This window comes from Lytechinus variegatus, chromosome 2 (genome assembly GCF_018143015.1).
Source record: "Lytechinus variegatus isolate NC3 chromosome 2, Lvar_3.0, whole genome shotgun sequence".
Lineage (NCBI taxonomy): Eukaryota > Metazoa > Echinodermata > Echinoidea > Temnopleuroida > Toxopneustidae > Lytechinus > Lytechinus variegatus.
The window spans coordinates 26,017,437-26,044,816 of NC_054741.1; the positions used below are offsets into that span (position 1 = coordinate 26,017,437).

The 27,380-nt window shown below is 35.9% G+C and overlaps 1 protein-coding gene across 1 annotated transcript in view; it reads right to left on the reverse strand.

The window, feature by feature from the left end:
• LOC121407687 (guanine nucleotide-binding protein G(s) subunit alpha-like) overlaps nucleotides 1-27,380 on the reverse strand; it is an 81,592-nt gene that overhangs the window by 26,154 nt on the left and 28,058 nt on the right. The window contains exons 6-8 of the mRNA XM_041598872.1: nucleotides 7,833-7,887; nucleotides 6,315-6,388; nucleotides 5,713-5,771 (exon numbers count right to left, since the gene is read on the reverse strand). Of these exons, the coding sequence (XP_041454806.1) occupies nucleotides 5,713-5,771; nucleotides 6,315-6,388; nucleotides 7,833-7,887 (188 nt within the window). The remainder of the gene's footprint in view (nucleotides 1-5,712; nucleotides 5,772-6,314; nucleotides 6,389-7,832; nucleotides 7,888-27,380) is intronic.

The following is a 27,380-nucleotide window of genomic DNA, read 5'->3' on the forward strand; positions in this document are numbered from 1 at the left end:
TAGAGATTTGCCATCAGAAATGAAGCCAGTATAATGAATAAAAAAAACAAACAAAAAAACGGGTGTGTGGACAAGAAAATCAAAGAAATTCAAGGAAATTATAAAATAGAAATACATAACACAATGAAATAAAAGGTGAGTTCATGGATCCGGGTTTAGACTATTTTGACCCCCCCGCCCCCTCAAAAAAAATTGACACATCAACCAAATTTGAGATACAGATATTTTGTATCACACAATTGTTCCTTAGGTGCAATGAATTCATGCATGAATACTCATCCGTCCAAGCAAATTGCTATGCTTGGCAAGGCATCCTTGTGGTGCATTCATTTCAATGTAAACAAGTGATACATTTTGCTTGTTTTTACTGAATATCAACTTTGTCACTTGTGTCCTTTTGCCATGAAAGCATCAACACTAATAGGTATTCAACTACTCTTCACACGGTCATTAAAAGGTATTTTGAGAATGCAACCAATGGCAACCCACACCTAGTCTGCTGTGCAAACCCTTCACTCGAGTCTGAATGTGCAGCCTACTTATGCCTTGTGTACTGAAGGCCCTCTCGCTCAGGAATTAAAACAGCAAGTGTTGTCCGTGCTAGTCTTTGCGTGGAGACACGTGTTGCTCAAAGTTTCAATCAGGGTCTGTGCCTGCAGTGTAACCCATACCCTTGTCTTCCCACTGGTCGGACATGTGCTTGAACTTTATATCTATATATTGCAGGGTTCCTATCATTAAGTAGGCCAGTACGGAAGAATGGGTGCTAATTGTGGCTTGCAGGCCTCCAACACAACTATAATAACTAACAATGAATAAATGGTCTCTCAAAAGTGAATTTCACTGTCACGCCTGAAAGAAATCATTTTCAATAAACATATGATGCTCAGTTTTGACATCTTTACAAGCCAGGTGAGTAGTTGCTGTGTCCACATGCCTACATCACAATAGTCTACAGTTTGTTGTTTCAGCAACATAATGGCAAGACAAAACTGAAACAAATCCACTTCTTAACAGATCCTTCTCAGGAAGAGTTACCTCGAAGTCATCCTGGTAATTTTTTCTTAAAATTATGACAAGTACCTTCATGTCTGTTGTCTCACTAAAGCCCTGTTTTAATAGACAGTGCCCGGGCAGAGGGTGGGTAGAGTTCCTCAACGAAGCGATAAAACCACTATACCACCCGTGCACCGTCTTAAAAGATGACACTCGCTAAAATCCTACTCGGGAAGGTTACATGCAAAGTTTAATTATAGACGAATATCGTGGATTTAAAATACAAACAATGGTAGGAAAATTAGCTACCTTTAGTTTGGTCTTGAGCTTGCTGTAAAACCTGCAGCATGCAATGAGCTTGATCGATCGGTTATTTTTTTAGGCTAGCTTATAACTTTTTTTTGGAGGGTGTAAAACTAGCGTCACAGCACGTTATTGCCACATATCAATAAAAACATATTCAAAATAGAGATTTCGAACATGAAAATGGTTATACTAGCAATTCGGCAACATATTTGTGAACAATTCAATAACTTTGTAATTTGTTATCTGATTTTGATGAAATTTTCAGCATTTGCTCTGTGAATTATACTCTATTTACTAAGATATAAATATTTTCAGCGCGGAACATTCCTTTAACAGAACATGCACCCGGGTATTAGCGGGGTGTGGAGTTGTTTTTCTACCCGGGTTCCATCCTCGTTGGAGCAGACCGAAATTTGGAAAAATCCTTTCTGACACAGTCCTGCTCTTTTCCCAGTGGAGCGTCTTAACAGAAATGGGGGATTTCTTTCGCCCTGCTTTTATCGGGGTAGGGCAGTCAGAAGTGTCTGTTAAGATGGGGTATCAGTTAGCACATTAGAGCAATAATGTTTGCAACCTCATCAGGCAATTCTTACTATTAACAGAATCCTTTATCCATTCCAATCCATGGAGACAAGATTAAATACACATATGAACACAGCCCCTGCCCACACCCACCCATCAACTGTGCTGGCTGCAAATTCTAATAATACCATCCAGCCTGTGTATGTGTTTCTAGCACACCAAACCCACTGCCTCTATTCCCTGGGCTAATTTAAAAACCAATGTCAATATTTAAACAAGTAAAATGGGAACAGAAATAGAAATTAATGGAGTAATGGAGAGGGGGGGGGAGTTTGCTAATCGGGGACAGAAAAGGAAGTACATGACTTATTTCAACATGGCAATGCTATAAATAGAAACTATTACAAGCACTGCCCAAAATGGGAGTACAGTAGTCTATAACAACAGACCCGTTTTTTATTGAAATGTCGTTATCTCCATACATGGATGATAAAGCTCTCATTTTAAACAAAAAGTGAGCAATGGTTATGCATCTCTTTGAGTAAAATATCTGTCAAAAACCTTGTAAAAGATAACATAAGAGTTTAACGTATTATTCAAAGAATTCACTAAATTACCAAACAGGCCTCAGAGATAAGATTAAGGAGATGAATTGACTTCTCAAGTCAGTTTTGGAATACCACACACTATATTTAGCTGGCTAAATATGGCCATCATGTACTAAAAATGTCTTTTTATATCAGAACGTTTTGGACAGGTATAATAGCAAATAACTTGAAAGGACTTTAATGACATCTCTATGTAGGCAAGAATTAAAAAATGAGCAAAATATCTGCCAAAAACCTTGTAAATGAGATAAACATAAGATTTTAATGCATTATTCAAAGAATTCACTCAATTACCAAACAGGCCTCAGAGATGAGTTGATTTCTCAAGTCAGATTTGGAATACCACACACTATATTTAGCTGGCTAAATATGGCCAGTATGTACTAAAAAGGTCTTTATATTAGAACGGTTTGGACAGGTGTGATAACGAATAACTCGAAAGGATTGTAATGACATCTCTCTGTAGGAAAGAATGAAAAAAAAATCCACTAATCAATACATAAACACATAAAAGTAATAATACAGAAAAATATTCCATCGCTCTCTATCTACAACTATCCACCACACATCACAGATCAGTATTTTATTTCTATTTTTTTTGGGGGGGGGGGATATTTTTCACAACTTACTGCCTAAGTCTGCAACATTGGATAAGATTTAACATTGCAATAAATGGGGATTTTCCAGGGCTCTTCTTTGAGTTTGCTATGCTCTTTTGAAAATATTAAGGGGGCTAAACTGCCCCCCAGCCTCCCCCTGTATTTTTTTCCCTGGTGTGCAATACATGTCTGCACCAGAAGAAGGCCTGTAGGAGAATCGTGATTGAACTGTTGCCTAAATTGACTTTTAATGTCTTTTTTGGATCTGTAGAATTGACTTTCAAATTGCACCCTTTTCAGTGTTTGAGTGTGTTTCAATAACTATTTTCAAAAGGGCTAAAAAATTGATATAACTACAACAATGGCCTGACTGTAACATCTTTGAAACATTTTTTTTTTAGAGTACAAAATTTAAATAATGGCCTAATGGTCATTCTTTCTATGGAAGAAATGAATTGTAAGCCTGTATTCAAAGATATTATCAATTAGTTTCTATACTTCACTGGACAAATGTTAATCAGATCAATGTTCATTAATTTCTTGCTTTATCATCACAAGTCATGTCAACTGAATATGTTTTGATATCATAGGAGTCTCTCCCCGTATTCCCTTCAACGTGACCTTTCAACAAGCATCTTTGGTCCCACATTTGTCAATTAACCCAAGCAGCTGGTCCAAGAAAAGGGTTCAATTTATCTACAATTTGGCTCACTTAAGGAGAGATTTGTTCAAATTTGCATGCATTGGATGCAGACATAAACAAACATCACCACAAGAGGGCCTACTTCACTCTTAGGATCAACAATGAATATAAAAAACCATGGGCACTTTAAAGGGGAAGTTCACCCTGAAGAAAACTTTGTTGTAAAAAAAGCAGAAAAAATAGTCAAAAAATTGGTGAAAGTTTGAGGAAAATCCGTTAAAGAGTAAGAAAGTTATTAGAGTTCAAAATTTTGGATTTGTGACGTCATAAACGAGCAGCTGCCCCATGTGTTATGTAATATAAAATGTATGAATTTCAAATTTTGTATGGTTCCTGATGACTTAATTTTGTTTTCTTTTCATTATCGGGTGTGAAATGATTTTTCTATTGATATACAAAAGTTCCAATGAAAACCATTTCCAATTTTCTGAGAAAATGACATTTCATTGATTTTTCACCATTCGCTATGTAGGAATACTGCTCGCATATGACGTCACAAATCAAATAATTGAAATTCTAATAACTTTTTAATCATTTGATGATTTTTTCTCAAACCTTCGGCAATATTTTTTATTATTTTTTCTGCTATTTTTACAATAAACTTTTTGTCAGGGTGAACTTCCCCTTTAAAGACAAAATCCTTCCTGACATCTAGTTAGTTTAAAAAAAAAACAGAAAAATGAGGGAGTGGGGGGCGATCTTAATGAAATTTCATAAAAATCCATAAAAGAATAACAGTTCCACTTTTCAAAGTCAGTCTTAAAGCATCACAAACGAGAAGATCCCCTATACATCATGCATTATAAATTTGGTCAATTGTCCATGACGATTATATTTTTCACAGAAACGTACAGGAAAAATAAGTGATTACAGATTTAATGGATGCAAAGGAACGATCATGTTCGCTTTTCTGAGAAAAAAAAATTGTGAATCTTACGAATCTATGTTACATGACATACATATCAACTGCTTGGATCTGACACCACAAAATCAAAACTTAATCAAAATCCACACAAATCTGTTATTCTTTGATGAAACTTCCATTTACCTGCATTCATAAAAATCAATTGACGTTTAAATCACCATATCTATCTTTCTCATCTCATAAATGAGAATTCAACACAAAAAGTATTTCCATGAATGTATATATTGTCAATATACCTGGAATACAACAAAAAACGAGAATAAAAGCCCAAACCGAACAACAGAGAAGATCACCAGCCACCTAACCAACCAAAGTAGATCAATACAGCCACGATGTAGTCAAATAGAATGAGATAGTGGTACGTCCATCAAGCTGCATTTTATAAACCTACTATATATAACACAAAATGTGAATGCACATATGACCTTGTTTGCTCACATGCAATCCCTGTAAAGTGAGTCTATGATGAAAAATAGCCTGTACAAAGTCCAAATGACAGGAGTGCATACTGTGTATAATATACTCCCCATGTATGACTAATAAATGGTTTATACACACTTTGACTTTCTTTGACGTGAAGAAGGGTCAAATTGAACTTTTGCAACATGAAATTTTACCATCGTGAGATATCACGACCCCCCCCCCCTTTTATTTTCAAGAGCATTGTACATGCTATGAGGTCTTACTAGCAAAATTGTCCTTCTCTTGGCAATTCCGTCAGTGAAAGTAAAACACTAAAAATAAACTTAAGTAAAACTTTGTGACCGGAAAAAGGAGGAAAAGAAAAAGAAAAACCTAAAATCTTTTGCATGCGACCGAATTCCATTGTAAAATATATTTTTTTAATGTTATTATTTTACAAAGATGTATTGTTGCATACTGTCATCCCCATCTCCTTCCTCCAACAAAGGGCTTGAGATTCATTTTTTTTTTTAGATTGACCCATATGAGCTGTTGTATTAAGTGATTTCATTCTGGTTGATATCAATTGACAAATGATCTTCAAATCCTTTTGAAATCTTTCTCTCAAAAGATAAATGAAAATCAATTTACCATTGAAACATTGGATCCATTTTCTCCTTTCATCTCTCTGTCCTCCTACATCGAACATGCTATTGATAAAAGTAGAGAAAAATAATATAAAAGGAATATAAGCTAAAAGCTACTGGCCATGAAATGTCACAAACATATAACTGATTTTCAATTAACTTCATTCATAAATCACCTATCCTCTGTCATGTAACAATAGATATTGATATTTCTAACTTTTCATACATTTTCCTGATGTAAACATCTATCAAAAATAATAAAATACAGATATATATTTTTTTAATAGGATATTTTCATGCTTTTGTGGTGTACCTATCATGTGCATATTGCATGAAATTGTGTTTTGTTCCAGTCTTATGAATTGTTCACAGGGCACTATTTTCATTGTAAAAAAAAGAAGAGTGTTTTCACTTTGACACCTCTCCATGGCTCATTGCTTTCCTCATTCCAGGTCCTTTTTTAGCTGTTTTTGAGCTAATAATTAAAAAAAAATCACCAATAAAACTCTTCCCCATTCTTTGCTAGCATTATCTAATACGAGTTCCTTTACAGACTGAAGATAATGTTCAGTTTACTGTTTTGAAAAAAGCTTTAAAGAAACTTACTGAAAGTTGACTTTGTCCACTTGGAATTTTGTTTCAAAGATACCAGACGTCAAGACACGACACCGGAGAATGTCCTTTATCAAAAAGAAAAAGCAAAATTATTTATATAAAAAATATGATGCATTCAAATCTTCTATTAACACTAAGAAAAAGAGATTCAATATAAACGATGTTGTTTACAAGTAGACGTTTTAATGATAGAATTTTTCACACGTATTCATGGTAAAAATTAAATATCAGATACAAATAAAACTAGGTGACTTGCACAAAATATTTCTTTTTTTCAAATCTCTTATGATTAAATTACATTTAAAGTTAATTTTCAGTTGATGCAGTGCAACTGTAAGAAAATGGATACTGCCATTTTTGCTACGTAATATTCGATGGTCGATACACTTATTCCACAGATAGCTTTATCGGCCACCATTTAAGATACATATATTTCTATTATCTTGTGTGCATGTGCAGGAGAGGTTGGTGACACTGGTATTTTAGTGATGTTGAACTAAAACGAAAGTGATGAAAAATAAAACCACCATTCAATTTTCAGCAATTATTTGATTATCAAATTCAACCATGCATACATCAAGGAATTAATAGTAATAATATGACGGTGCTTGTATAGCGAACATCACTGCCCATGGGCGTCTCTATGTGTTTAATAGGAAAATAAACAAAGAAAGAAGAGTTGATTAAAGCTATTGTCTACACTGTCTCAATAAAAAACTGCTTAAAACAAATAACTTCTGAATGAAGAGCATGTAGGTGCCTCCTTAATGGAAGATGGGATTGTATTCAAAATTTGTAACGTCATGTGAAGTTGTACACATTATGAAAGATCCCGTTTCAGTTTTACACTGAATCAAGACCATTGAGAAGCAGATATGATCAGAGAAACTACAGTTTAAAACTAGATGTCGGTCATTGAAAGAAAGATATGAAACTCAATTGATTAAAGGTTGAGCAGCTTGCTCACAGTAATAGGAAGAAATTAATCTCTTTTTTTCGATCCAGGTATCTATTCACACAGCTATTAATACTACTCTTCCAAGAAAAACCACACACTGCAGAAATTCCCTTGAGACATCAGAAAAAACTCCTTAATTTCATTTTTCTCTTGATTAGTACTCCATCCATCAAAGAAATGAGAAGCCACAAAATTGGAATATTACTTCTCGACAAAAGTGAACACTAATGCAGAACTCACCTTCTATATGAATATTAAAAGCTTTTGCAAACCTTTTTATCCTATTTGCAGAAGCATAGCAACAAATGTGGTGACAAAAATAGCAAGAATCACGCAAATGTTACATTAACTCCCACCGTATTTTCTATTAACAATCCCTCCATTTTGGATGACATTAAAGGCTAAGAAAAGAATTTGTTTCAGGATGCGAGAACCTATTTTAATGATTTTTTTCCCTCTTTTTTTAGTATCAGGAAAAATAATATACCGAATTGCATGCTTTGGGTAAATCATTCCAAATGTACATTTGTTGTCATGGATCACAGTCTTACCTGTAAGTCAGGAGCGTAGTCTGGTCTTCTTATTGTATCAACTCTATCTAAAAAACTGTGAAAAGAAAACAGAGGGAGAGGAAAAGGAGACTGTTAAAACCATTGAAAGATGAAATTCTATTGTTTTTATTTTACTGTCTCAAATCTAGAAATGCAGAAGGGTTAATATTCATGAACCAAATGTGACATATCTTCTTTTTTTAAGTTGGGAGAAAATTTGATGTTCATTATTAACAATATCAAAACATAAGTGAACAGAGAGTATTATTTGAATACAATCAACATACATTTGCTTCTCCCAATGAAGATTTGATAACTCTGCCAGACTCTATGAATCTACAATTAAAATAAACGCAATACAGTAAGTACTGGTCAGAAAGAGACAGCTTACATGAAACATCATTGCCTTGACCAGACACTTGGATATGCAAGGCTCTTCCAGATACATTGAATCTTTTATAATTCCGATCTAATGCACTACAGAATAGTACCATATTCAAAATATGATTACAACTCTTGCTTTAAAAAAAATCATAACTAAATTGGAAGGTGGATGCTTTATAATTGTTTTTTTTTTTTGGGGGGGGGTGGTACTTCACAATCTATGTTCCTATTCTCTCAAGTGTGATGGATGTTGTTCAATAAGCATCCTTCTTTCGTTCCTTGCTTCGCCCCTTTCTCTGTCCATCTCTCCCCCCTCCCCCTCTCCATTATTTCTCTCTCTCTATCCATCTCATTATTCATTCTTTTCTATTTATTCTTAATCTAACATAAAGCACAGTATTCTTTTCTAGCATTATCAATCACTATTATATTTCACATTCTATCTCATGCTATCTTTGATCCTGCTCTCACCTACAATCTATACAACAAAGATGTTAGTGTTAGTGTTGCATTAAAGGTAAATTGTACCTCTCTCCACCATTCATATTTTAGGTGTAGTTGGTAGTGGACAATACAAGAATATATTATCACATAGATATCCATATTTAACCAAAACACCGCCATTTTGTAATATATGATATTCATGACAGCTCTTCTCAGTTATGTGTTGTCATTTGAAGTCCTTAAAAGAATTTCTATTTGTAAGACATTTATTTATCTAGAGCTTCTCTATTAAAGTGTAATGAACACTTTCAACTGCAAGAAACTATTCCCTCCCCACAAATCACGATATCACAGCAACTCGGTTCTAGCACTACGGGACATAGCCTGATCAGCATAAAATGTATGTGATCGGGATGATGTCTTTAGCGAAAGCAAGCGGGCGGGCAGCAGGCCATGGAAAAAATGCACGCAAACTTTACTACATCCTTCATGTGTGCAGCACATGCCCTGTGGAATAGCCAACCTGTGCTAAAAATAGATGAGGAAGAATAGTTGCTCATGCTACAAAGCTAGTTTGTCCCCGACACCCCACAGTCCAGACAAAACTTGTGCCTAGTGAACTGTACTGCCATGCAGACAGTGCAAGGTAGCTTTTCTTCTAACGAAGCACTTGAAAGTGTGCCTAATTGAAGTGGGTCCACAGGAGATACATCCTCAGTCGGAATACGAGTACATTCCAGAGACGAATTTCAAGGGCATGGATTGGGAGGCTTTATTTTGTTGATTAAAGGTGTGAAATGGCAGACTAGCACGCAAGTCATCAGGAATGGAAGGAACACACTGGTTGCTATGCTAGGCGGAGTGTTATGTTGATCACCATTATCAACATTGAGAATGGGAGGTCGGGCCAGACTGAAGCAGGGAGAGAGGGAGAGAGATTGCAATGGAGAGGGATGTTGGGAGTGTGAGATGAGGAATGGTATGAGGAGGAAGATGAGAACCAAGAGGAGATGGAGAGATTGAGGAGAGCGAATGAGTGGGATGGAGTGATAGGAGCAGTTTGATATTTGAAGGGTAAGGTAACTATTAGAGAGGGAAGAGAGGTAGGAGGTCTTGTATTTATAAACGCAACAAAAATACAAGAGATAGACAAAGATACTGAGATACTTCTTTACTTTTACCAAAAGTGAAAATGGTGCACTATAAATATCATACATGTATTTTCATATCAATAATAATGGGAATAATGGGGACCACCCCATTCCCCCCCCCCCCCCCCCGAAAAAAATGATACTGAACATTTTTTGACGGCATAAGCAAATGAAATGGGAGAATAAAAACCACAACCAGTCTTTGAAGAGCTAAAGATGCCTCACACAAACCGAGAGCGATAGCCCTAAACCCCAAGTCTACACCAGTAACATGGAAGGACCATACTGGATATATCAAATATGAAATATTCAAGTCTCAAGAAAATATTTATTCTTACAAACGGCCACAGGGGCCATCGATGAACGAGAGGGCAGACTTGCCTCAAACACATACATGTAAAGGCCTACACTCTTCATGACGGTCGAACAAAAAGCTTACATCCGGGTCCCATAACACTAAAGTTATAGGAATTAATAGCATGCTTGGTTTTCATAACTGATTGTACATTGAAGTCACTGAGATCAATAATAAAAAAAAAATGTTCTACGATCATTGCTAAGCTTTGAGTTACAGGTCTCTGATTAATAGGCATATGGGTGGAACATCGGGGGAAAAATTACAAAGGGTTCTGGGCAATTTCAATTTGTAATGCTCAAAAGAACCCTTGAAGATTTAAAAAAGACCCCAGAAAATCCCCATTCATTGCAATGTTTACCTTTTCAAATGTTTCAGATTTAGGCAGTTCAATGTAATCATTTTTTTTTGCCTGGTGGAACGAAAGGACTAATGACCAATGCAAAAGAATATGATAAAAAAAAAGGACATAGACCTTCACAGACAAGCAGGTAAAGCAGATACCGGTAATGGTTTTTACAAAGGACTGGCTGGCATTGGGAAAAGTAGGTTAGGCAACAGCACATGTGTGTTCTCTCACACTGGGTGCTCATTATTGAATCAGTCCTATACGATAGTGAATATTATCCCAACAGAAGGTGGTTTAAAATCGCCTCGATCACAAGAATCCCCGTTAAATTACGAGAACTTTTTTAGGCTAAAAAATACCCATTAATTATTCCTGCATTCACACCGCCCCGAAACACATCCTTCGGGATAAGTTCCCGAAGTTACGAGCATGCGCAGTGTAGTCTGATAAGCAGGCAAGGCGGCAGATTCAAAATCACTAGCCCAGCAGCCACCCACACCGCCGCGCCCAACGACACGCTGGGATAAAAGTTCCCGTAATTTGCTTTCACATCGCCAAAATACCTGCGACCTTGGAAAAATCCCCGCGAAAGTTCTCGTAATTTCGCCAAGTACCTACTATTTAGTGGGTATTTTCTTTTGGGGATATTACACATAGTTTGCTTTCACATTACCAAAATACCTGGGGCGGTATTCTGAACATTGTCTTTTCTCCATATTTTATCTTATCTCAGAGATATGACAAAATCGGTATTCTGGTGGATGTCATAACTTTTGTCACAAAAATTGTCATAAATTTTGTCTCTTCTCTTTAGCGCGCAGCAAAAATACGCGGCTTTAAATGCGCGTAATCCTTTTATACAAGCAAAAGATATGACAAAAGTTATGACAGGGGGGTAGCAGTCATAAATTTTGTCATATCTTTTAGTACCAAATATCCCGATACCCTGCCGACTGAATGTCAAGCAAACAATTATATTATTTAGATTAGATTGTGGTATTAGTTTCACTCATCTTCCATGACAATTTTCAAAATTATTTTTTCATGCTACAATTAGTTAGGCCCTCCATATTTATTCCTCCTTTTTTCTCTGTTTTCCTTACTTTTATACTTCTCCTCTAAAATTCTTCATAGCTCCCTGTCTCTCTTTGTAATTAAGCGCATAAATATACGCGTAGTTGCGCGATGCCAGCAACTGTTTTGGGGATACGCCCTACTTGCAACGGGGCTTTCCTATTGGCTAGAAGGGCTCCAACTGGGAACTAACGATGATTTTGATTGGTTTGCTTCCGAAAAGATGGGTGGGAACTTTGAGAGATATGACAGGGAAAAGACAATTTTCAGAATACCGATTTGTGACAATCATAGCGGTGTCACATCTCGGAGAGAAATGACAAAAGTTATGACAAAAGTTATGACAGAGTTACAGAATACCACCCCTGGTATTTTCTGATCGGGGTAATTTCCCGATCACAGAATACCTGGAACTGACGAACTTCGAGGCGGTCTGAAACCACCTAGAGTGGAGCATGCATTTTGAGCAGTAGTACAGGGTGTTTTCATACTGAAGGTGAAGTGGAGTTACTGGGGATTAACTCCGGATTGAGTTAATATGCTTTGCATAACTTCTACACATCTCACATCTATAGTAGAAAGGTACAAATGGTTTTTAAAGACAAAAGAATCAATGGATCTGTAATTCTTCATAATTCCAAACTTGCTGCATAAGTGCAAAACAAGTCATTTCTTTTATCATAGTTTTTTTTTATTACAAAAGAACACTCATTTACTAGGACCTACTGGTCTGCGCTTGGAGACTAGTCCCCTAAAAAGGGCAGGGCACTCCTCATCCACTTCCAGAAAAGGCTGGCAGACAAGGTCACCTCATATGGCCTGTGTTATTTTTAGTAACAGGTAGACAGAGAGGAATGGTACAAATTAAGGATATGGCCTTAGGGGAAACTAGCTTCCATAGCATATTAATATCTGGCACCTGGGAATGGTAAGATTGTAGCACATCATTTGCATATCTATGACCTTGGAGAGAAAAAAAAATCTTGTTTGGTTTCAATAACAACAGAAACTTACTTAAAATAATTTTGATCTTTGCAATTACAACCTAGGATTTCAACAGCTTCTATTTTTGATACTCATTGTGACTTTCAAATTGATGTAGGGATCAGGAAAAAAAGTCCATTGCTATGGCTTAGATTGAAACAGCAATATTAGATTATTGAATATTGTCCAAAGCGAATGGACTTCAATAAGGCTGATCATACACTTAAATGTATGTTAGGGCATTTTCACACAAAGCCAGGAGGTTATATTTGAAACATGAAATGCAATTAGAATTCAAATCCTTTGATGAAATCTGTAATACTGGAGAAGCTGAATTTGCCACCTTTGTTGATATAGAGATCATACACTAAACGATTGAGCATATCATAAAATTGACTGAAATTAATAATACAAAAAAGGGGTAGAGGTTATGAAATGTGAGAACTGCAAACAAAGGCTAGCTATTGATTTTCGAAAAAAAATATCATTATCATATTCATAATCACTGTGAAAAATAAATGTTATATATGCTAATTTCATTTTTTGTTGTTGCCCATTTTGATTGCAGGGGCCCTTAAGCCTACATGGCATAACTTTCACGAACACCCCCCCCCCATGAGTTAATCAATCATTACCGGCAATACTACAAAATATAGACTGCCTTTAGAAGACAATGCTGCACTGAAATACTGTTTGAAAACATAACATGTAAAATCATTAAAAGTCATAATAAACATAACATTAGAAGTCATAATAAACATAACCTTACCATAAATAAATCAACCCAGACAGCCTTGTGTTTTCCACATGAATGATTTTTTTTGTAGAAATATCCTTTGTTTCATTTTTTTGTTACAAAGAAATGTAGTTATTGCATGGGATGAGAAAACATAGGGTGGCAGGACTGGACTAAAAATGGGTTTCCAAATCAACATCAGATTGGCATGAAACAAAGATGGTAATATTCCAAGAAATAATAGGTCTCTCCAATGAGATTTAACAATATAGCTTATTAGCCCTACAATGTACATGTAGTATGTGAATTTCTATCTAGGCTTCAGATACAATTAGTGCATATTCAAATTTCAATCTTCAGGTATTTCATAAACTTTTTGTAAAGTTAGGAAAGACTCGATGACTAACAGGAATAAAGAAGAGTAGAGGGGTGTTTCACAAAGAGGCCATTCTCATTACGCTTTCTAAAACTAGTTTACTGGAAACCGATTCAAGAAACCACTTTGGAAGATCGCTTTGCGAGCATTCCCACTTGATCACACAAAAGTGGTTTTTAAAATCACTTCACGTTAAGCGCTCATATTGCTATGTAAATGCTCTCAGTGGGGTGACACGTTTCGCGCAAAATTCAAAACCGCAGCATAGGCATTCTACACCTGTTGTGTGGAGTAGCTCAAAATGTATGAAGATCGCTTCCCGAAGAACGGTTGTGTCCTCACTTACGCTAAAACCACTTTAACGAGGCAAAGCGATCTTGAAAACTACATCGCGAGGGGGTTTTCCAAACTGGTTTGCAATGAGAAACAAAGGGTGCGTTCAATGTCCTCCATTCCTGGTCGTAAGAGTAAATGTCTTTCAAAGACAAATTTAAACATAAAAAAGATCAGTTCCGATTTTACGACCTCCAGCATCGCGAATGTGACAGTGAACACCATCTAGTTTTGAAACATCTTTAAATTTTCTCTCGCAGTGGAAGCCTACACAAGCAGGTGCCAGAATTAACCTTACTTGTGATGGGTCAAATTTGGCACTAAAGCTACCCTAACAAAAATATTGAAGACGATCAAAAAATAATCAGCATTATATTTTCGACACTTAGCAGTGCACCGCTGATCATGTTTACATTCCATGTTTTTTAATCGAGTTTTCAATCATGATTCATGTTGCTGTTTGAATTGGAAATTCAACATTGAACGTACCCTAAGAAAAGCTACTATTGAGGGACAACTTTATGCAACAGGGCCTCTAGCAAATTTACTTCACGAATTCTGAAATTCAACACTTTCAACAAATCCAAGCAAACGTAACCAATTCACTTGATTTACACACAAAAAAAGAAATAAATTGCATAAGGCAAGAGTGGGGGACAGAACACTGGGTTCATATAAGCACCCTACTTCCTAAGGCTCATCATGAAAGAAGTTATCACCTGGCAATAAGACACTGTTCTCATTACAAACCTCAGAACTAGTTTGCTGGAAACCGGTTCAGGAAACCAAGTTGTAAGCTCACTTTGCTAGCATTCCCATTTGATCACCCGAAAGTGGTTTTCAAAACTACTTCACGTTAAGCGATATTGTTGCCATGGGAACACTCTCAGTGGGGTGACATGTTTCGCGTGAAATTTGAAACTGCATGCAGCATAGGAATTCCACATACAGTGCATGGAGTAGCGTACTCGAAATGTGCTAAGATTGCTTCCCGAAGAACAGTTGTGTCCTCACTTGGGCTAAAACCAGCTTAACGAGGCAAAGCAATTTTCAAAACTACATCGCGAGGTGGCTCTCTGAACCGGTTTGGAAGATCTCTTCCAAGACCGCTTTGACTGTTCTCATTACACGTTGAACTAGTTTCCACTAAACTAGTTCCCAGCAAACTAGTTTTAGGAAGATAGTGAAAACAATGTCTATATAAAGGGAAAGAACATTAAGACACACTTGGCACACTTTTTATCCAAACTACAGTTCATGTGGTGAATTATATTTCTAGTCTTCATTTTTTTTTACTCTTAATTAATTTCAATAAATTTCACCCTTTCCTTCCAATATTGTATATTATAGTTCCTACAACTATGAAGCATCTCACATATTGATTGGGTGATGAAGAATAAGTTTTAAAGATAAATACCAGTTTTAATGATCTCAAAAAGGAATTTGAACAGAATCCAATGAAATGACCACCCGAGTGCTTGCATACAATATTATGTGCCAAATGGCTCTGGAAAAAATGTGTCATTGCTGAGAAATTAGCAAAAAAAGAAAGAAATTCTATAAAATGTCAGTTATTTTTAAAAACAATATTAATACACTGTCCCGCATGTCTTTTCATGTAAGTGATCATCAAAATTATCGGTTTTCTGCTAAGATTTCATGACTTTGCAAAAATAAGTTTATTACAATGTACCATACAGAACTAAATCTATGATATTATGGTGGCATTTAACCTTGATTTTAAAGGGGACTTTGTCATGAAATAATTGTTTGCTGCAACTGCTTTCTTATGCCTTTAAGGGGGATCTCTTTCTTTTGAAATATACAGGTAGGTCAATACAATGGATCCTGCTTTTGGAGACTTTATGGTTTCATTTTCAATGTAGATGCTTTTCAAGAAACCTGTCCAAAGAGACCACATGCCTACATGTTATAATCATAAGTATCGGTTTCTCCTTTGAAATAAGCCTAAAAATCACAATCCATTGATAAAAACACAAAATGACTTTATTTTGTATCCAAAATATATTTCTTAAAATCGTCCAAATTCCCAATCAAGCACCAAAAATACAAACCAGACTCGATCTCAGGTGCATTTATTACATAAAATCAAGAATCAGACCATCACATATTTACCATAAGGGGAACTCTTCATGAAGAAAATAGTCGGTGATATTCATCGACTACCTTGTTCTGAGCCAATCAGATGCAAGGATTTCAATAGCTTTTAACGATTCTCACCATTCATTGATTTCATGAAATGCTCCCCTGATAATTATCAGTATACACGATCAACACACGGTTTCTTTCCTGTTTTCTTGTCACCTTTGCCTCTTCTAAAATCATATGACCTAATTTAGTGTCAAAGCACATTTATTCCACCATGGTTGGTATTGTCTTGGGGTGAAGAAGGGCATCTGTCTTTGGGGCAGCATAAGAAGATGCCCCTGGCAGAGGAAACAGAGGTGTTCCTTGTTTGTCTATCATAGCAAATCCTATTATTATCCAATATGCTTTTCACACTGCAGATATTCTTGACAACCCAAGGCCAATTGTGGAAGCGCCGTGGTGTAGCGGTTCTGACTCTCGCCTTGTAATCAGAGGGTCGTGTGTTCGAATCCCACCTTGGCCTAGCGCCCTTTGGCAAGGTGTCAATCCACACTTTGCCACTCTCACCCAGGTGCAAATTGGGTACCGGTAGGAAACAACCATCATTGTGGTTGGTTTCGCAAGTTTGCGTCTAGAGGCTGCTTGGAATGATATGAATCCAGTGACCAGGTAATAATAATTGTGAAGCGCTTTGAACAGTCGTAGATTGATAAAGCGCTTTATAAATGCCAATTATTAATTATGCTGACATGTGTCTTGGGGATAAATGCATCAGGGAAAAATTTTCTTGGTACTGCATCGCAATTTGCTCCACATTTTTGAAAGACTGCTATGCATTAAGTCTTTGGTATAGTATATTTTACATACCGGTAGAACTGTACATTACTTATTTGAGATTTTTCCTCTTATGACCAAAAATGCTATTCGAATTTGTAAAGCAAAATTATTCCCTGTACATGTAAATATGACTGAGCCACAGAGCAAAGGGTCTGAGCTTGTCACATTTTGTGCATGTCAGAGGTCAAGTCCACCAAGAAAAAATGTTGTTTCAAATCAATAGAAAAAAATAATAAAAAAGGCATTAAAAAAGTGGATGTAAAATAAGAAAAATATATTTCAAAATTTCGATTATTTTTTCAATAAACAGACCTATATACAGAAATCAGGGATATACAAATGAGATTTCATGATGTCCCGATTTCTTTTGGTTTCTTTTTAATTGTTTGAATTATACATTATTTCAATTTTTACAGATTCGACCATAATGACCAACTTGACTGAAACACAAAATGTTGAAACAATGGTAATTTTACATGTTCAGAGAGGAATAAAACTTTGTTTCACATGACAATAAGGAGAGGTTAAAACATTTCATATCATGAAATACAAAAGAAAGAGTAATTGGGTGATGTCATCAGTTCCCTCACTTGCTGCTTACCAGCCATGATGTGCAAATACCTGCCCTGTAAAAGTACAAGTAAGGCCGTGTTTATGCTTCCACTTTTCAGGCCAGAATCAGCGTTTCCAAATGTGATTAGTCCAAAACACGGTTGCGTCCATGCTTACTTTCATTTAAGCGCTGTTTCAAAACGCCGATCGTAAACTCACAAAAAGATGCGTTTGTAAATGTCGTTTGACCAGAATCAGGCTTTCTGGGGAAGTATAAACAGAACCACGATCGTAAACGTGTTTAAATGACGTCATTTGGTACATGCTTCCGGTGAGATGAAAATCCGCGGGCAAATACAATCGTATTGCTCCATGTTATCTCCACATAATAACAACACTCGGAAAAAACTATCGAAAAAGGGCGCGCCCAGTTTGACCTCGCTTTCCTGCGAAGCCAGCTGGAGATCGTGATTTCGCCTCTGAAAAATTAAGCATAAACAGCACTCCTAGAACCACGTTTACGATCAGCGTTTTGAATCGACGTTTAAAAACGCTGATTCTGTCCTCGCAATGGAAGCATAAACACACCCTTAGAGAAGCAAATATTTTTCTCTTTTTATTCATATCAACTTTTTGTTGGGGTGGACTTGTCCTTTGAGATAGATAGGAAAGGGTGTCACTGTGGTGCGGTACTTTACTTGTGCTTTTGTGAAAATTTGTATTTAAAAAGTAGGTATTGAAAATTACTGAAATGATGTATTCTAAAAACGACAGAGAAAAGCATAAGTGGGTATGCCTAAAAATGCAGGTCGAACATCAACATGTCTTCTAAGTTACATAATTCCTAATTCATTTGCTGAATCCCTAATACTAATAACAGAAGTAGAAAAGTGCTCTCTTTATAATAGGGTATACTATAAGTCTGCATCCAACTTTAGTAGGGCTGCATATATTTTTCAATGGTCCTTTGCACACATGCACTGTAATACATTTCCGGCAATTTTATATTGAACAGTTCCATTACTATGAGAACAATTAAATGGGAGAATTTCCTTATTGTTTCATTCCTCACATCATACCATCCAGGGGCCTCCACCCACCCTCTTACCATTAATCACTTAAAAATGTAGGCTTCCTACTTTGTGTTGCTAATAATAGCAACAGCAGTGCTATTTATAGCACAGTCCATTGATACCACACACTCTGCAGAGCTGTAGCTAAAACCTGCAATGCATACATCAAATTATGGTGGCTGGCATGTGTAGAGAATGGAATAGGGACATGGTGTGTGTGTATCATGTATGTAGTGTATTATGTGTGTGTGGTAAGGGCTCTTCCTCTTTTACTGCCATCCCAATCTAATGCATACATGTGTGTAGACATGTGGTGGGTTGGTGATTGTGTGTATGGTCTGGTGCATAGCTTGTGTAGCCATACACTGTTGAGTGGATGCTCCCCTCCCTTCATCAGTTTTTTTTTTCTTCTCTCTTTCTTTCTTTTTTTTTCTTTCAGGGCAATGTAGACTTCGTGGATGTGAATCTCCACAGCACTTCATGATTCAAGTGCATGATAAAGTCCAGGACTTTGCTGTCTTCTCTCCGCCCATCTCTCTTTTTCATCAATATGAAAATTTTGAAATTCGTTTACACCGTTTTTATCTACTTATTCTGCCGTTTATAACACAAACTGGTTAAAAATGGACAAACAGATAGGATTAAGCACTGGCTACTAGATTCATTTATTCCACATATTTTTTTTATTCAAGAAATGCTATTTACACCCCAAGATTTTAAAAATATTCAATGATTAAAAAAAAAAAAAATTCTGTCAAGTCGCATGAACTGAAAAAAATACAAGCATGGAACCACAAATGAAATTTTAAACTTTAATCCTTCTGGGGGGGGGGGTTGACCTATTTATTTCATGTTAGGACAGCAAGAGAGAGTAATCCTTTGATGTACTTTTTTTGTTTGTGTTCTTTTTCTCTTTTTTGCTGTTAGGGTCTAATTTATCCTTCCTGAATGACATGAAAAGGACCTGAAACTCATGATTATTCTCACCTTTCCCACGACTTTTCCCCCTTCAGTCTATACAAATTCACATCCTAACTGCCTTAAATATACATGAAAACATGAACCAAATGATCAATAATATTAACATACCATGAAAAATACTATTCTATAAGTAGAGTATTTGGAAATAGAAAAATAGAAATTATTTTTTTCTTCTATTTTTAATGCTGCCATATATTATAAAGAAAACATTTCAAAACAAGTACATGTGTATCATTTAATTCATACATCATTGTACGTGTACAGTTTAATAAACTTGTTGAGAATTTAAAATATGAGACCACAAGGCCCTTGCCAATACAATATCATGTAGAGTGGTAGCGGAAGGAAGCGTATCTAGGCAACCTGTTATGAAAGAGTTTGTTTTCATCCAGCATAAACTGGAGGAGACTTGGTTGATAGAAAAATTAAAGTGAATAGGAGGCAGGAGGGGAGGGGGAATTTGATAATTGAAATGAAAATTATATATGGAAAATGCCTCTTTTTTTTCCTTTCTTTATTTAAAACTCCACAAGAATCTGAGTAAAATAAAAATGCCTGCTGTTGTTGGTAATTCAGAAAAAAAATCATGATCATCCTGTTTTTTCACCCGTCTGTCTGAATGTTCCTCTGTCTCTAGTCTCTCTTACAACAAAAATATATATCTAACTGAAATGCAAGAATACAAACCCTTTTTTATGATATGGAAGTCAATATACATGTATTGTTATGCATTTACATTTAACATTTTAAGTACAGAATTAGCTAATAGATTTCTCCAGTCACCATCTAAATCAACGGTTTACACTAGAACTTGGGTGGATTTGCTTCCGCATAACGAGAGCATTTCATTATAATTCATGGGATAAACTTTAATATATGAAAAAGCAATGATTAATGTGGGTTCCTGCATTACTAGTGTATAGACATTCATCATTGGTTGTCAAACAACCCATAGGCCATTTACAAGGATAAACAACTTTGCCAAAGTAAAGATACAAATATCACATGGAAAAGGAGAGAGTATGGGACTATGCAGAGAGGGTAGGGGGAGTTGTCTCGTCCCAAGCATCTACGTAATTTTCCAATTGCTTGCAGCAAATTCAGGGAAACGTGCTGTTTACTCTTTATCTATAAAAGGCATGGTCACACCGCCCGAGCGTTGTTGGAGCGGTCGTGGAGCGGTAGGGAAAGAGGGCCGAATTTCGCTCACAAAATTGGGGAAAAAAAAAACAATCGAAATCGAAAATGGTGAACGGTAGCGAGCGGTGATGATTTTTTTCTCTGCTTCACGACCGCTCCAACAACACTCGGGCGGTGTGACCATGCCTATAAATACCAATAAGTAAAACACAACTTCTTAGACACACTTTTAAGTTGGCCGACCAGTCAAGACCTATCAAACAGGTCAATGAACAAATTCCCCAAGTACACAGAGACAATAATATATTCTTATGTTGCATTTTAACACCTTTGTACTCCCCCCCCCAAAAAAAATTATCAATGGTATCCTGATTGGGGGATATCAAAATCTCAAGTCTTGGAATAACAATCATATTTGTTTCTCCTATGAATATGGCCTACCTACTGAATGCTGCTAGGTATTTTGATAACTAATGATACTTGAATTTTTTCCTGTTGCTATCAATAGTAGACTGAAGTATGTGAAAAAAAAAACAGAATTCATGGCATGTAATATGCATGATAGAGAGTGCAGGAATGAAAAATATTGGTAAGATACATAAAGATTCTCCTGAACAATTCATCCACATCTCATTATCAGGGGTGTGAGTGGTCACAAATAAAAAGATCTGAAAAGAACTGAAGAGTATTGAAAAAGTCAGAAATAGAATGAACTCCCATACTTTTTGTATGGAGGAAAGCCAAATATAAGCTGAAAATCAAAACAACAAAAAATCTGAAATCAGATAAAAATCTGAACTCTCACACCTCTGCATTATAGACTGACTTTGGTAAATGAAATGAAAAATTGAAAAACATGAAGAAAAGTTACAAATTACAAGTTTGACTTTTATTGGGGTAAGCTGCCAGTTTTAAATAGGAACCTCAGACTTCAAAAACTGAATCATGTAAATGGTTGCATCAGAATTACATTATTTACCTGTTCCCAAAGAAATCATAATTCATGAATAATTATTGAATAATAGAACTGTAATAGAGATGTATGAGATCATCTAAATAAAATTCCACCTATAACTGCAGAGAATTTCAGTAATTTTTTTTTAAATGGCACTATACTCTATTGCTATGAGTATGACTTACACTTGGGCTAATTGATGTTTGCCTTATTTGCAAATATGCATTGTAAATTCCCTCAATATTTGTAGAAAAGGTACAGTATGTGAATCACATCCTGGTCACTTATCAATGGCAATTACAATAGGCCTTGCACATGCTTATCATTTATCTTGATGGGTAAGCATTCTTGTATGTTAGTTTTGCCTTTATCATGTACATGTACCTTGTAGTAACTAAAAAAATCACAGAAATCAGATAAGTTTTAGGGTCTGTATTACAAAATGTTTAAAACAGAGAACCTTTTGTTCTTTCTACAGGACTAGGTTTCAACATATCACAAATGGTTTCAATGAGTATTTCTTCATACAAAATAGTGAGATATTTTTTATTTGAGCTACCCAGAAACGGGATCACATCTCTACTACTGAAATTCATTGCATCTTCTAATAAACTTTACAGCTGGCCCTGGATAGACTCAATTCCACCCAAAAGAGAGTTCTTCTTGAAATTACATGTATGTGGTGCTTGCATTGTTAGTAGCCAAGTATATACTTCCAAAGCTGATACATTGGACAAGGATTTTCCATGGTCATATTTATACAATTATTTGAGTTTTTTATCTAAAATAAAGTTAATGAAATAATATCAGGGATATCTCATACCTTTCAATAATAAAAAAATAACAATCAATCATGGTGAGCATGCTCAGATGCAATACAACTATTACAAGTATGCATCGCTGATAAAGGACAAAATAGATAAATTGAAAATGGACCTATTTAACATCACGTGCTACCTAAACATTATTATTATCATTATCATATTTGTATTTGTTAACTTTTGGACTCCTGCCATTTACAAGCTTTTTTTAAAAAAAGCTTTCTGCAGGTGTTCCATTTTCCATTTATTTCTATCACTTACAATATTAATTTGCTATGCTTAAAATTTGAGCTATTTTTGTATATACATATGTATTTTACCTGTACACATTTTTATGTTGCTTAATGGAAAAGAATCAATGAATTTAATCGAATTGAATTAAAAAAAAGATGCTATATGCACTATACATCATAAATACGCTAATGGTTTAAAAAAAAGGTCATTCAGATTTAGAAGAGAAGAATGTATGTATGCGTGACAGCCTGTAGTGATTATGTCTCGTTGCCTGGTTATATTACAAACCTTTCCATCTGCATCTCATTTAATTGATCATGAACTTTCTGCCTAGCCTCGTCCCAAATATATCAGACACCGTGACGTACAACCATAAATAATGCTACTTTTACCAGAAAAGTAATCAAATCTCAATTAAGCATGTCTAATTTCAAAATGATTTTAAATATGAGAAGAGGAAGTGGGGAAAAAAAAAGTCAAAGCCCTTTTCAGTGTAGGTAAACAAAACAAAACAATGTTTATTGACATGGCAACAGCATGCCAAGTTTCCAAAAATAGTCCACTGACTCATTCCACATAAAATAATTCCTGTTGCCTTGAGAATTGCAAAGCTCAAATAACAAGATGCCCCATCATCTATCCTTTCTGTGACATTTAATGGCTATGATTTTTTTTAACTAGTAGAAATAAGCGGATATCGCAATATGAAAATAAAAATATAAAACTTCATCAAAAATTTCAAATTTTACATGAACCCAGTCATTTTATCCCTGCCAATCTATTATCCATCATCACATTGAAGACAATAAGATGTAACCTTCAAAGTACATGAATGATACTCTGATCTTGTGTTCTAAACGATTTGTTCAGTATAAAGTCTGCCACTCTCATAAGTAACAGGCATGATGATCCAAAAGATTTTTATTTCATTCTTTGGAATATGCATGTACAGCAAGAAGAAAATAAGAAGTGACTACATGAACAATTATAATGACAACTGTTTATGTATTGTTGGGTATAGTATGTCAAATGAGTATCATGGAAAACCTGTCTGAAATGACATAATAAGTTGATTGAAGGTGATAGGAGAAGGAGAGGCACCATCCCGTAGACACAAGCGTGCAACACATGTCCCCTCCAAGTATTAATATTCATACTTTTGAACGTCGGCATTGATTGCGAAGCCTTGCCTATTGATCGGTCGCCAGGAGAAGGGCACCATGGTAACATTGCCAAATAGAAACCAATGGTATTAATACCATCAACACACATACTCTCATCACCATCATCATCCCACACTCGGGCTTCACCATCAACTCTCTCTTTCTCTCTCATCTCTAATTCTCCCATTTCAAGATTTTATTATTTTCCATCCCCCTGGTCTCTCCACTTATTCTTCATCCCTCTCTAACAGATAGATCTCCTCTTCCCTTTAACTCTCATCTATTTTTTTCCACTTCTCATCTTTTCTTCCAATGCTTCCTCTTCCTCTCAGATCACTCTTTCTTCATCCAATTCAACCTCTCGATCTTCATTTCATCTTTCATTCCCGTTTTCCTTCCCTTTCGTGGTGATAGTATTTTCATAAATTTCAAATGAAAATGCAAAAGATAGATGATTTTCATGATTTCTGCATGCACATATATGTCACTTCCCAGTGATAAGCTTTTATGCATCAGTCATCAGTACAAATTATTTGCAGATATTTAAAATAAAAAATTTTGTATGATTAAAATTTATCAGAACATTTATAATATACAGATGCAGCTTTAACCCATTTCAAATGAACAGAAATGAAGAAAAAATTTCAACCACTTATCTAATAAATGTGTACGGCTCTGCCATCCCAAAAAAGTTGTGTCTGGCCCTGTTGGCTACATTGGTGTACAAGTATTTTCAATTTCATAATTAATAGTTACTGATTACATGTATAATTCACAATGTTTCTCAAATTCTCAATTAACTGAGAATCTATGGTTGGTAACTGCCTACAGAGTGTAATTAAATTCTTCAGGATTAAACAGAAGTGAATCGCTATTCAAGCTTTATCTTGGTATAGAGAATATTCATTCCCCATGCCTACAAGACAATACCAGTAGGTGGTTTCAGACCGCCTCAAAGTTTGTCAGTTCCAGGTATTCTGGTAATGTGAAAGCAAACTATGCGTAATTTCCCCGACAGAAAATACCTGCTAAATAGTAGGACTTTCGTGGGGATTTTTCCAAGGTCGCAGGTATTTTGGCAATGTGAAAGCAATTTATGGGAACTTTTAGCCCAGCGTGTCGTTGGGCGCAGCGCCGTGGGTGGCGGCTGCTGGGCTAGTGATTTTGAATCTCGCGCCTTGCCTGCTTATCAGACCATACTATGCGCATGCTCGTAACTTCAGGAACTTATCCTGAAGCGTATATGTCGGGGCGGTTTGAATGCAGGAATAATGGGTATTATTTAGCCGAAAACAGTTCTCGCAATTTAACGGGGATTCTTATGTTCGAGGCGGTTTGAAACCACCTTATATGTATTATAGCAGGAAAATTAATTGCCATGCTTATGAAGGCATGTATTGACCCCCAAGTGTTATAAATAGAACAAGAATAGAGAATAGGACAGAGGAAGAGCAGAGAGGATAAACTTCAATGGTCAAGGTAAAACCCTTGACCTACATAGGAAAGGCCTTACCTCAAATTGGGGTCACATTCATTCAAGGGTGCATTTACCTACACTTTACCTGAGAATCATGACCTGAAATGTGTTTTGAAAAATGTTTCTGTAGAATCACAGGTTTTTTTTATCCATTGATATGATTAAGGAAAATAGTCGAGCAAACCTCTTGAAAAATGTTATTCAATCTGGCAAGAATGATATTCCTGCAAACATGGGAATTTCCACTGGATGCATAATTTCAGGCTATTCAGATGTACATGCATGTACTGCTTTGTCACAAGTCGGCCTTCATGTATGACTGCTATTTCTGCAAGTCAACACAAATATTGCTTCCATACCAATCACCCAAAGCTAATTTGATCATAAGAAATAACGATAAGAACACATAAAGGGATAAAAAATAATTCAGGGGTTTTCCCCATAATGTGGAGTTTTCGTTTTTGAAAATGAGTTTGGGAGTGATAACATGTATGTACATGTAAAGTATACGTGTAGTCATTAGATCATCATTGCAAATATCATTTGGAAATTATAAAGTCAAACTCAGACTGCTGCAAGTGACTTTGCTCTTTTACTTTATATTTTAAGTACAAAAAACTACAATAAAACATTAATATCAGTCTGAATAATATTCTGATTACCAGTTAGAAATCACATGCACTTTCCAATATTAGGATCATTTTGTACAGAAAATTATCGATACTAAAAGGGGCCAGTATAGATGGACTTGTATTTGGAAGGCTGACGTCAGTAGAAAATGCTTTTAGATTGGCCTGTTATGTCATGGAGCCTTTTGTTCATCATGTACAAAAGGGCTGAGATTTGAGCCGGGAACTTTGAGAATTGAGAGCAAATGTTGAATTACCAAAATCACTATGTGCAGGGGTGTGAGTGGTCACAAATAAAAAGATCTGAAAAAAGCTGAGAAGTGGTGAAAAGGTCTGAAAAAGAATGAGCTCCCATTCTTTTTGTACAGAGGAAAGCAAAAAACGGTGAAATTAAGCTGAAAATCTAATCAAAAAAAAAAAAATCTAAAATCAGATAAAAATCTGAACTCTCACACCCCTGTATGTGGATGGGTATCTTGACATAACTTTCTCTTTGTTTTACAGCTGTATTTCATATTCATGAATATTCTTGAGGACTAGTCATTTCATTAAATGACACAAAATACTGACTCCTTTTCGATCATTACAACCAACTTAAAATAATCCAGGTGGGTGTTTGCTAAAGCGGTTCTTAATTTACGTTTGACTTTACACACGACTGGTGGCCCTTTACCGGTGTGTTGGCTCAGTTGGTAAAGTTGGTCTGTCTCACAACCGCAAGGTCGAGACCAAAAGACATAAGATGGGAGTTGCTGCTACCCCGTTTGGTGTCCAGAAGTACAAGGGGTAGAGCTACGTCGATCTGGCAATGCACACTGGCTGCTGGATCAACGATCAATAGGGCAAAATGAATTTTCTGAATATTTCTATTCTCAGAATTCTATTTTGAACAATAAAATATGGATCTCTTTCAATGTGCTGACTTGAGCGGTAGCACCCAACAACATGTCCTAATCATGCATTAAGTCAGCGCGTGAACACTGGCACTGGTCCGACAGACCCAGATGACAGATCAGTAAAAATTTCTGTCTGGCCAGTGAATTTTCAGAAATTTGCCAGATTTACTGGTCCAACATGACCAGTAAAAATTGACTTGTTAAAAATCTAACTGATACAAATTTTTTCTTCTCTTTTGTAAATTATCTATACGGCTCTGGCGTCTCACAAAAATGGCTCTTTAAATTTGAGAAATGAATATTATACCAATAATACTGCGCTATTTTCTATACAAGACCCAAAGTGCTTATAATGAATTGAATTGTGTGCAATTACATCATATTAAGAAAGAGATGGAATTCTAACGCCTTTCTGAATGTAGTTAGTAAGCCTGAGTCATATCGATTATTTTGAAAACCGGTGTTCGACAGCTCTAATTCGATCGAACATCGATG